This window comes from Rissa tridactyla, chromosome 1 (assembly GCF_028500815.1).
Source record: "Rissa tridactyla isolate bRisTri1 chromosome 1, bRisTri1.patW.cur.20221130, whole genome shotgun sequence".
Lineage (NCBI taxonomy): Eukaryota > Metazoa > Chordata > Aves > Charadriiformes > Laridae > Rissa > Rissa tridactyla.
This window is the reverse complement of record NC_071466.1, coordinates 208,546,141-208,558,614: the sequence shown is the minus strand read 5'-3', so window position 1 is coordinate 208,558,614 and position 12,474 is coordinate 208,546,141. Positions and strand designations below refer to the sequence as shown.

The 12,474-nt window shown below is 38.1% G+C and overlaps 1 protein-coding gene across 1 annotated transcript in view; it reads left to right on the top strand.

Annotated features, from left to right (window-relative positions):
• Nucleotides 1-11,701, top strand: part of PCLO (piccolo presynaptic cytomatrix protein) — a 367,476-nt gene extending 355,775 nt beyond the window's left edge. Inside the window, 3 exon segments of the mRNA XM_054219098.1 lie at nt 6,666-6,800; nt 7,406-7,551; nt 11,095-11,701. Of these exon segments, the coding sequence (XP_054075073.1) occupies nt 6,666-6,800; nt 7,406-7,551; nt 11,095-11,235 (422 nt within the window). The 3' untranslated portion in view covers nt 11,236-11,701.
• Nucleotides 11,702-12,474: the final 773 nt, after the last annotated feature.

The following is a 12,474-nucleotide window of genomic DNA, read 5'->3' as shown; positions in this document are numbered from 1 at the left end:
AACAAACAAACAAACAAAAAATAAAACAAAGAGAAAGGGGTTTGATGAAAAAAATATTGGAAAGTTTTGGCTGTTATTTTGAATTCTTACTATATTTAATTTTCAAATTATATTAAATACCCTTTTTTTTTCACCTTCAGTTGGAGTTGTTTAATACTGAAATGTAAATAATAAATGGCTAGTATTTGCAGTAATACTGAATTATTTATTGCAATAAGATGGTGTTATCTTGTTTTCCTGAAGTACAACTGTCTGCTGCAGGATGGGCTTCTGGTTCTTAAAATAGTGATAAAGGAATCCAGCAGAAATATGTTTTGTGCTACAACAGCACTCTGTTAGACAGAAAATTGTGTCTGTACCAACTTCATGGGTTATGGTGGAGGCATACATAACAGTGGCATAGGTCCTTGTCAGCCTTTTTAAATCTTTGTGTTTTCTCATGGGATTAGGGATTTATATTTATATTTATATTTACATGATGAAAGTCTCTCCCTTCACAGTATACCCAATCCCAGTTACTAAATCCAAACAACTCCTAGTTAGAGAAGTAGATGTTATTATCTTCACATCTGAGATTAGGCACAGAGATGAAGTCTAAAATCACAGACAGCTACGAAGGGATGGGGATCTTGGGACAGAACCTATGTTTTTGAGTTCTCTTAAATCATGTCCTATATTTTAAAGCTGTAAATTTTCCTTTTTTTTGAATCAAGTTCTCAAGAACCCACCTTGGATTCCTTAGATTTTATGACATGCTACTACTTATTCTAACTTTCTAAATATTACAAAAATACCCTAATACAGCTGAATCCAAGATTTTGTTGATTTAAGAAATACAGCTCACAAGGAGCATTTGACTTGCTCAGGACTAGAAGACATGATGTCTCATTACACAATGTTAAACATAACTATAGCTATACTAAGTCCAGGTCAAACGGTAGTAAAATACGTCAAAGAAATGCCTGTATTCTGTCAATAAACACGGTACAGACCTCTCAGAGGTTCATTAATTTAATCTCTCATGGTATCAAAACAGATAAAGACGTAAGGAAATTAAATTAGTTCTAACAAAATAAATCTTTATTTCTGATCGTATGCTTATGATGATCATTACTTATCTCTTTGTCTTAGACTGAAAGATTATGGAAATTCTGAAGCTTGCTACTTATTCTTTCAGAATTATAAGTGTAACAGATTCATAAGAAAAAATACTTTATGTTATACTCAAAAAATTCTTTCTGAGACAAGCTGAGAGACAGATATCTTTTACTTCAGTTTGCTTGTGGCACTCACGCAAAATACAAGTACCGAATACCAGAAGCCACTAGTGCAAAAATCTGTGGAGATTTCTTGTTCACAAACTTTCCTCAAGAGAACATTTACAGAGTTGCTTCCTGTAGTCTTATAACTGCCATTCGCACTGTCACATAATTTCTCTCCTTGGTTGACTCCCTGATCTGGATTCTTTAATTTCCATACTGAATGATTTTAGTTTTCTGGGAATTCTTTTAGGACAGATAGATTTGCTCTTTCTGAGACAAAACTTAGGTTCTGGAGACAGTCTGCTTATCTGCCAACAGTATGGAGGACACGTTTGTTCCTCTGTGCTCTTTACTGACTGTCAGCGCTAGCATAGCTGGCCCTGCACCTCCAATGTTTTCCCTTGCCATCCCCCAGGGCGGCATCATGCTGTCTCTAAACCACCATCATCATGCTACAATAAGACAACTCTAATTTTCTCAGGCTTTTTGCACCAAAATATCCCCCAAAAAATTAACTTTTCGGTTCCTGCCACGAGGCAACAAGATGGGGGTTAGAAGACACAGGGCTGATGGCAAAGCAGTGTGGATGTGTCTGGTCTTCTTTAAAGGGGGCTTGTCTGCAGCAGTAGAGCACGCTGCTCTTCTGCACCAATATTGGGAAACCTGGGATTGCTCTCTGGGATGTGTGCTTTCAGAAAAGTGGAAGTAACACCAGACAACTAAACCCTGAAAAAACTATGCATTCTTCTTAAAAAGCAGCCATTTCTCTGAGCACACATAAAAGGAAAAATAGGAGAAGCAATCCTGCTAAAGCAAACCATGGCTCTATGTTCCTTCCTCTTCTACATACATGATGGATAAGGCTGCTAGTCCTATAGATTGTAGCCAAAAAAATATAGGAAAGTAAAGCTGGTTTTTTTGTTGTTGTTTTTTGTTTGGTTAGATTTTTTTGTTTATTTATTTTGTCCTGCTTATTTTTTCCGGCACCTGAGTTCTTTGATTGAGTAGTAAGAGGATGATTTGGTCTATAAGAAATTAAGAAAAAAAAAACCAAAACCACAACAAAAACCCCACCATCACAACCCAAAATTAACATTGCTGTGCTCCGTGGGCCAGCCTCACTGGAAGCTGCTCAGAAGGACATTTCTGTGATTTAAAATCCTTGACCATAAAGTATATGACTCTTGAAACTCCAAAAGAGCATTTCCTACCTATTTTGGAAACAATAATTCTGTTATAAACTTCATTTGGAAGGGAAAATACTGGGAAATGATTGTCAATATATATTTTTTCCCCCCTATTTTATTTCTAATTCCACTGTTCTAATACCCCCAATCTTCTGGAACAGAAGGAGGCCATACTAGCTTGTACACAACCATGCAACAAAATGTCAGTTTATGCATTTTCTTAATTCTATTTCCTGGCCATCTGGCATCTATTCAACAAATTACTCTAGTAGATGCTCAACGGTTAGCAGCATTTAGGCATCTCATACTTAAATTTCCAACTTTAACGTACTCACACTTGGTCCATCTATGTGAGTAGACTTAGTCAATCTCAAAAGGCAATTCAAGATAAATGTGTAAATTAGCTCTGAAATTTCCATTTAGACAATTGATCAGAATGAAATTCCTACCATTGTTAAGTGAGATTTACCTGCTCATTTAAATGCATTGCTGAATTAGCCTTGAAAACACAGACTAATGGGAGACAACTATTTACTGCTGTCTTGGGTAATTTTGTTTGACAGCACACATCTGATCAAAAAGGAATGGGAGCACAATCCATAGTTATCAGTCCCTGGAAATTAACAACAACAGTGCAGATGACACATCCTGTGATTTGCAGAAGCAAACATTTAAGACTAATAGCAGAACTAATTAACCTTTCACAGCGCAGAGTGTGGCAGTTCTACAAGAGCAACAGCTTATGTTGCCATCACCGCAGCAAATATAAACCCCTTGACTTCTCAAATACCTTGCAGCAATTTAGCTAATTAACCATCACCTTTTAATTGTTAATGGATTTTCAAAAAATCTGGTCCCCCCAAAAGGTAGTGTATTGTCATGTAAAAAGCACTAATGTATTTGAACATAGCTACATATTTTTAAGAATTGATTAGCTACTGTTAATGTGTTCCTAAAGTGCATGTGATGCTGCTGTGCATGCCTGTGGTCCTCTTGTGGTACATCAGCAAGTTTGCATTTGATATATATGTAGCAGGTAAAATATCACACAAATTGATCTTAAATATTTCTTATCCCTTTCAATGTTTTGCTTTGTCATATGTTTGTAGAAAGCAATTTTATCTTTTTCCAGTCCTTTTTTCCTAGGCTAAATTAGGAAGTAATGTTTTTAGTACTTTACTATATGGTTCTTTGCCACACGTGGGATAAAGCTTTCTTGAGGTAAATGGTACTATTCAAAGTACAAATTATTTCCTAATGTCTTAGAAAGCCATGTTAGTACTTTCCTAGAAAGATATGCAACATCTCTTTCACTGTATTTACTTTTTCAGAGTTGCATTGTAGCATTTGTTTATCATCATTCCGTGACTAACAAAATACCCACAATCAGTTCCATTTACACACCACTTGGGATTGATGTTTTCTAAACTTACAGAAGAACATAAAAGGTTGTGACTGCGCATTGTATTTTAAGCTTTTCCTACCAATGCAATCCTCAAGGTCGTTCAATCCCATGACACCGTGAATAACTTTACTTCTGACATATCAGTCAAAGAGCATTCACGTCCACCTCAGCTCACTGTGAACTCTCTCAACATCTCGCAAGCAGTTCATTATTAACACTTCCCCTCATCAGTGTATATCTTTTTCTAAATGTATTTCCATTTACAAAATCCAGTCCACAAACCATTGTACATTTGAGCTATTCTTACAGATCTGCCAAAGGAAAGATGTAGTGAACATATACAAGAAAGAGGGAAAAAAGTCAAACAATGGAAGAAATAGGAATCTCTTCTGGGTCTTCAAAATTCTGTTAGGTTTTGAAGTGGTGATTTATTTTAGTGTAATGTTTCATAAGGCTAGTGTTGAGGCTTTTTCACTGCATGCTGTGGGAGAGATGAAAATTAGTATGGAAGCACAAGAGAGCTATCATGCTTTGTGTGCTTGCAGCTGGAGATCGTTGTTTTCCCCATGAGGCTTAAATTGTGAAGCAGGATTGCTCGTCATAAAGAGTATCTGGGGATACAGAATAATCCACGGAAAATTTCCAGATGTTGAGAAGTGGTGCTGGAATGTTGAAACTCATTCTAATTTACTGGAAGCATTTCACCCTTTTTCTAGCTCACAGTGTCATAGGTATCATCCAACCTACCTGTTCTCATTTTAGGTTGAATGCACATCTAATTAAAAAAGAAGGTACTAAGGCAATCAAGAAAGAGGAGGTCCTAACAACTGTTTCAAAACCTTAAAAGGCAGAGAGGAAATGAAGTAAAGTAAATAGTTTTATTGAAATATTTTCCAGAAAAGGCTGTGGTTAACTTAAGATTGCCTGGAACTAACGATAGGTGCTGCAATGTCCATGTTGGGCTTTTATCATGGCCAAGCATTGGAGTCAGTGCAAGAACCAGTATTGATCAAAAAGCCAGTTTTATGCGACACCTTTCAGGTATATCATGTTTTCATTGGTGCTTTTGGTAGTTTATCCACAGAGAAGAAGAGGCATTAAAATTTTTCCTTGTATCTGTTTCCAGTCATTCAAAATCCACAGTTTAGCCAAGCTAAACCCACTAGGTGCTCAACACTTTCCAGAAAAATGTCATTATAACCATAGTTTAAAGCTTGTTGACACATGATGGAACAGATTAATGAATAACAACAGGGACGTTGTTGGCCTTTCCTTCTTTGATCCCAACTGTCAAAGATCTTTTCTCCTGCCATCACAAGATGAGGGCTCCATCCTCTTTGCACAAACATATTACAGAAAGCAAGATGCTATTATTGCATGTTCAAACCTATAGGAAGAGGTTTCTGATGATTAACCATGGTAAAAATCACTTGCCTCCTTACAGGTCCTCTCCCACCCTACCAACTATGGGTGAAATGCTGACCCAGTAGAATTTGCAAATTTGTTAATGACTGTAACTAAGTAAGATTCCAGCTTCAGTTTGTGAGGAAGGTTAAGGGACTGGGTTGTAACTGTGATTATTTGTTATTAAATTTTTATTCATAATTCCCAAAAGTATTTTAAGTAGAAAAAACAATAGAATCTATGATTGTGACACCACAGTTGGCATTTTAGTGGGGTTTATTCAAATTTGGTTATACATTTGTGATACATATAAGTAATCCCTAATGCCACTTTCTAACTTTCTACTTTTTAAGAGAGGAGATTCTACAGTTGTATCATAATTGTTTACTTTCTGCAGAATTGCTTTGCTCCTCACATCTTGGCACTAACTTCTAGAATTTCCTGGTAATGTGCTAAAGCTCCAGCCTGTTGGCACCAGAAACTAGGTAATAAAGACTCACAGAGGATTAATGTTTTGGATTTTTTTTTTACTAATGTATAAAAAGAAGAGGAAGGTGAAAATATATTTTACAGTAGCGGGACAACAGATACAGAAGCACAACCCCTGTTACGACATGATGCTGTTATAGACAGATGTGAACTTAGGGCATAGGCTCTGCTTACACTACGACACTCGTTTAGAAGGTGTAGCCCTGTTCTACTCTGCTGGTTTCAGTAGAGCCTTGTGGGAGGACAGGCAAGGGAAAGGTGAAACAGCTTTGCCTACATTTAATTCTGTGCCTTCTCTCCATCCCTGGACTGATTTAGAGAGAAATCCATACAGTGTAGGAATAACGGGCCTGTATTTCTGCCCACATAAGAAGGGAAATCACCTTTACTTTTAAAGGTCACAGTGAGTACTTCCCTTTAAATCGTGTGAATGATATTGCTCCATATACACAAAAAGGTGTAATGAAATGCTAATTTCACCAAGGTCTTAATTCATTGCCTTTCAGAATCTTACTTTTTAACACTCTATTGAATGTTCTTCTTTTCTTTTTTCTTTCTTTTTTTTTTTTTTAGAATGAGATAACTTCAGAATCTTGTAGTAAAGGTTTCTGAAAAAGTGAATTCTAGTGACCATTACATGACTTGCAATGATTCCTCGTGAAATTTGTGTTCTTGGGAGCAAAGCTCCTCTGAAGCAAATACATTCTGAAGCATATAATCTAGTTACACAAGCATACTACATGTATCTACTATTTGTTCTTTCCAGCAATCCTTATAAGTTGTCCTGAAAAAAAAAAAGAGATCAAAAAAATCCCAAACTAAAAGAATCATACTTGAAAACCCTACTTTTTTCCAAGTCAGAAAGATACATTCAGTTTCTTTTTACATTAATGAGGGTTGCTTTTTCTGCTTTTCCAGGTAAAACACAGGTTATGGGTGAAATCAAGATTGCATTAAAGAAGGAAATGAAGACAGATGGAGAACAGCTGATAGTAGAAATCCTTCAGTGCAGAAATATCACATACAAATTTAAATCTCCAGATCATCTACCAGGTATCACACAGAAACCAGCTTTATGATACTTTGAAAACATTAAGTCATTTAACATCACCACAAAAATGGGAAAGAAAACTGCTTCTTGATCAGAATGACATATTCTATAGGACTCTTTGTGAAGTGCTTTTTTTCTCCTATGAGCAACTTTAACGAAAGTAAAAATATTTTGTAGAAGCAAATTAACTCTCAGAAGTTAATCCTCCTCTTAATTTACTTTTGATTATTAAAAATTAATCCTTTTTTAACTCCAATAGAAATGATAACTCCCTAGGTTATTAAAGAACAATGATATCTAGTGAAAAATTTTATTTTGGTGAAAAAGCTTTTTAAAAATTAAAAATTCACATTAGTAATAATATTTTGATACATAGATAAAGACATCAAGGTATTTGTTCCTTTATTGACAGCATTGTAAACACAAAGTAATTCCCTTGGATTTAGTGGGGTGGTTTAATTTCTACACCATATGAATGAGAACAGAATATGCCCCTATAAAGTACCATGCTCTGTTTCTTCACAACACTTCCCCTCTGTTGAAATCATTAGCAACAATGATTATTTAAAAGCTTCTGTATTTAACTCGTTGAACTGTTCTTCCCCAGACCTGTATGTGAAGCTGTACGTTGTCAATATCTCTACCCAAAAGAGAGTAATTAAGAAGAAAACCAGGGTATGCAGGCACGACCGAGAGCCTTCGTTCAATGAAACATTTAGATTTAGCTTGAGTCCTGCTGGGCATTCTCTTCAGGTAATTCTGCATTTTATTAAAACCTAATTTTGGATGTTGTCCATGCTGTGCTATGGGCATTTGAGATCAATCTTCTACCCCAGTTGTTTGCTGAAAAGAGAAAATTACAAAGGAAATAACACAACTACATAATAATGGAAATATCGGGCTGGAGGAGATTTTAAAAGATGATTTAATCCATCACCCCACAGTGAGGAAGGGCCTGAATTTTTTAGGCTTGATCTGTTCTTAAAATCCCCTAGAGAAGGAAGTTATGCTTGCCTTCCAAAATTACTTCTCTACATATTTAGAAAGCTTAGTATAATATCTAACTTAAATATGCCATATTTTTAAATTAACTTATCCTTAAGTATCCCCACAAAGCTCAGAGGAAAACTGATCTGCTTTCTTTTTGTAAAAAAATTTGTATACTGAAAAGTTGTTATCGTATCTCTCCTTTCTATTCTTCCAGGCTAAGTAGACCAAATTTCTTTCATATGTCCTGCTACCTAAATGCCTATTCATTTTATCATTCTCTCAATTTCTTTAAAAGTCATAATCTCAGGCATTGCAGAATCACCGATTATGCCAAGTCAATTATTCTCTGTGTTCATTTGTAAAGGACATGACAGTATTTTCAGTCTGTGGCACATCAGATAATGTAGGGAACTGATTCAGGAATGGTCCCTCTCCTGTATTTTAGTTGCTTAGACAGATTGGATCATTTGGTCAGATATGCTTTTTTAGACAGGTAGGATTCACTTTACCTGCTTTCATTTATTTTCACACGAGTAGATAATTAATATAAGCGAGAGGAGAGGAGAGGAGAAGGAGAGGAGGGGAGGGGAGGGGAGAAGGAAATGGTAAGGTAGAATCATCTGGTCAAGAGCATTGGGAATAAGAAAAAAAAAAAAAAGAATTAGAAACTAAGACTAGCTGATTCAGAATAACAAGGCTGGAATTTAAAGCCTGGAGCAGGGCAGAAACAAGGCTGAGAGAGACAGACAGGCTAGAGAAGACAGATACTAGGGATCCAGCTGGGAGGAGTGGAGAGGAGGCTCAAGGACAGAAGTGGTGGAAAATTTCTGTTGGAAATTTTTTCTGTCCCAAAACTGTTGATGTGTCAGAACGAAAACATTCTGCTGAAAACATTTTGACAGGTTTCAGACAGGCACTTGCCTCAGCCCCTGGCAGCTTGCTTGCTTGCTTCCCTGATTTCCCTGTTCCTTGGCAACCCACCTGGGACCCTTCTGGAAAGCAATAAGCTCCTGGCTCCTTTGCCTTGTTCCCTAGCTGGGTCCTGTCTGACTGGCTTGCTGCAATTAGAAATACATAATGTCCTATGTGAGAATAATCAGAAAAACCCAGAAGAAGGTTTTTCACAGATGTTATGGTTTGGCTTGCCATCTTCTGGGCTGTGCATTTCTTTAGCAAATACTGAACCAAGTGACCTGGAAGCCACTGGTAGTGGAAGCAGGCTGCCTATTTTCCTCAAGGATGAGCTGTCTGATGAGTGAAGTAAAGCGGGGCTCCCTAATAGCTCAGTGCTTAAGGATCATTTGGTCTTCCTTCCTCAAAACGGTTGACCAATGGACATAGAATCATAGAACCATAGGGTTGGAAGGGACCTCTGGAGATCCTCTTGTCCAACCCCCCGGCCAGGGCATGTTCACCTAGAGCAGGTTGCACAGGAATGCGTCCAGGTGGGTTTTGAATGTCTCCAGAGACGGAGACTCCACCACCTCCCTGGGCAGCCTGTGCCAGGGCTCTGCCACCCCCAAAGTAAAGAAGTTCCTCCTCATGTTTAGGTGGAACTTCATATGTTCCAGTTTGTGCCCATTACCTCTTGTCCTGTCCCTGGGCACCACTGAAAAGAGCCTGGCCCCATCCTCCTGACACCCACCCTTTAAGTATTTATAAATGTTGATAAGTATTTATAAATGTTGATAAGATCCCCCCTCAGCTGTCTTTTTTCCAGACTAAAAAGACCCAAGTCCCTCAGCCTTTCTTCATAAAAGAGGTGTTTGAGTACCCTAATTATCTTGGTAGCCCTTTTCTGTACCCTCTCCAGCAGTTCCCTGTCCTTCTTGAACAAGGGAGCCCAGAACTGGACACAAGTAGGTGTCTAAGCTGCCCGCGTACATACCTTACTTGCCAATTGATATCAAAATTGGCCAGGGAACTAAGCAGCTCATCCAGGAAAATGATTGCAAATTTCTTCCCCCTCCTTTTCTTTTTTTATTTTAAATTTAATTTCTTAAATTATTGCAAATTTTGCATTTTTACTTTGTTTCCCAAATCAGAATGGAAAATTTTCAAAAATGTTTAAGTTCTTGATTACTGGAAAATCTAGTTTTGCAGTTCTGTTACGTGTCTACTGCTGTATTATCTCTTCCAGCATCTCGGTGGAGCAGAAAATCCTTGAGTCCTGCCATTCTTCTGTTAGAGTAGATCTGTGAAACCAAGCAACGAAATGTCCTATTTTCTCTCCTGCTGGTTCACATAGAGGGTGACAGCCTCCTACTGTTATCAGTTACATCCTTTGCTCATTGCCACAGGCCTGCTCGGTGACTGTGAATGTTATAAACCTGCTGCTAATCCTATCACGGAACTGTAATTTTTCATGAATTCTTTTTCTTTTTGAAAAGCCTTGGAAGTAGTTAAAAAAAAAAGAAAAAAGGGGAAAAAAAGCATTGATCTTGTTTATTCAGTTACTCAATAATTAAGAAATGCTAGAATTTATCTGGCTGTGTAACTATGACTCATCCCCTGAAGTATATACATTACCAACTGTATTTCTCCCAGAAACACATAGAATGAACCTATAGATCCACAGAATGAATCAAATCCTTCAGAGAAGGCTATTGCTTGCACGGCATGAACCTGCTTAGCTGTAAAACGTGTTTCTGTATGATATATCAGGGAGAGTTTTGAACCCCCAGCCTGCAGAGCTCACGTAAGTGCCAGGGCTGTTCCCTGCCCTTCCCACCCTCGGTGGTGGGGCAAGCAAGAGCCGTTAAGACAGATGCAATACTGCAGCTCTCAGCAGAGACATAACAGGAGTGAGATTTCAGACCAACTCTACATTTTAGCTTAGATGACTGCTTGCTGAGGTTAGAAATCAGAACTCTGGACTTTCTCACACATTAATCTGCCCTGAGTTATAGCCTATTGAGGGGCACCCTTTGACTTCCACGCACTTAAAAAGGGCTAGTACTTTGCCTGCATGAAGCTTTAGCCTGTAACTTAAAATTTGACCCTGTGTTTGTCTTTGGTAATCAGCAGGTGAACAAATTGCTTACTAAAGTTCAAGATTGTCATCTTCTAGTTGCTACGTCCCATGACAATAAAACAGAAGAGGGGGGAGATTCAGTTTTCACAGGGCTTTCTTTCTATTAGGAAGATGACTTTATATAGAGGGTAATGGTCACCGTTCCTTTTCTCTTCTGTGTGTACCAAATCAGAGCTCAACATTTATGAACCTTTCGTGCTTGTTAGCAAATGTGGTATGTTAATATGCACACTGATAATTCTTTATTATTATTATTATTATTATTTTCCCAGATTCTGCTTGTCTCCAATGGAGGGAAGTTTATGAAAAAGACACTGATTGGGGAAGCTTATATCTGGCTTGACAAAGTGGATCTAAGGAAAAGAATAGTAAACTGGCACAAACTGTTGGTCAGCTCCACACAAACACACTGAGCAGAGCTGTCTGCTTCGGGCACAAAACCTGCAGAGTCTGCTAAAAACAGCATCACTCCAAGACTGTAGTTTGATATCATTGTGTTTAGCTAGTCTTTCAGAATACAAAGTAGAAAAGAGCAGTCTCTGGGCTACATAGCACACTTAAATGAGGGCTAGTACACTTGTTTTGCTGCAAAAGACAGCAAAGTGAAAGAAAACCTGGGCCCGGAAGTTAAAGTGAGGGTGTTTGAAACGAAGACTGACACGAGGGCTCCGTGTTGTTGGACTCTTTGTGAAGAGAGTAACTGTGAAGGAAATAACGAAGGCTGGAAGGCAGGTGTTAATGCAGAGTTCGGCTGCAGCTGGAGGTAGTCTGATGGAAAGAGCAGTCTGGTTTTCTGTGCAACCAGGAGGAGATCATTTTATGCAAAAGCACCTAGGGGGACTGACTTTCCAAATCTCACTTATCAGAAGTGCAAAACTTGTTCCTCTGCACCTTAGGATCTCTGATAATTTGCTGTAGTGAGATTTTGCCACTTGACACAAACTGCAAGGCGTTTGCAAGAGTGGTAATGTTATTTTACATTTCTTTTTTCCTTCTTTCTTTTTCCTTCAGAAACTATTCTGTGGAGAATCAGATCTGATTGTTTCATTTGTTTCTGTGTGTTGACAATGGATATAAACCACTGTCCTAGAATGTAATGGATAAAACTATACTAATGGTCTATAATTTGGGATGTGGTTTTTAAGGGAAAGGGCAGGATGTAAACTGCACTACATCAGGAAGAAAAAATGCTGTTTCGATGTCAGTGACACTGTACTTCACCCTACCCTTTGAATCAGCAGTTTTAAAAAAAGTTTGAAGAAACTTAGACACTGGGACTAACACAGTTATTTCATCTAGTCCTTCCATTTTTCAGGAACCGGTCTTATTCTGAAACTGTACAGAGACGACATATTGTGGGCTATATTGTGGGCACTTCTGAGCAGTCGACCCACCGTGCTAACACCAACCCACTCGGTGCAGGGCTCTGTACCAACACCACTGACGCACTTGAAATAGAAGGGGAGGGGATAGCAGGGCAGTTACTGCCTGGATGCTGTTGCGTTAGAGAAAATTAAGAATAACCTCTTGCTGTCTCAGGTGAATGAATATAATCCACTCAACAGCGTGGCTTCTCAGTTAGGAAAGTAAATAGCAAGGTAACATTTAAGACTGTGTCAGCACTTCCACGCTTAAAGTCCCACTTTCAGGGG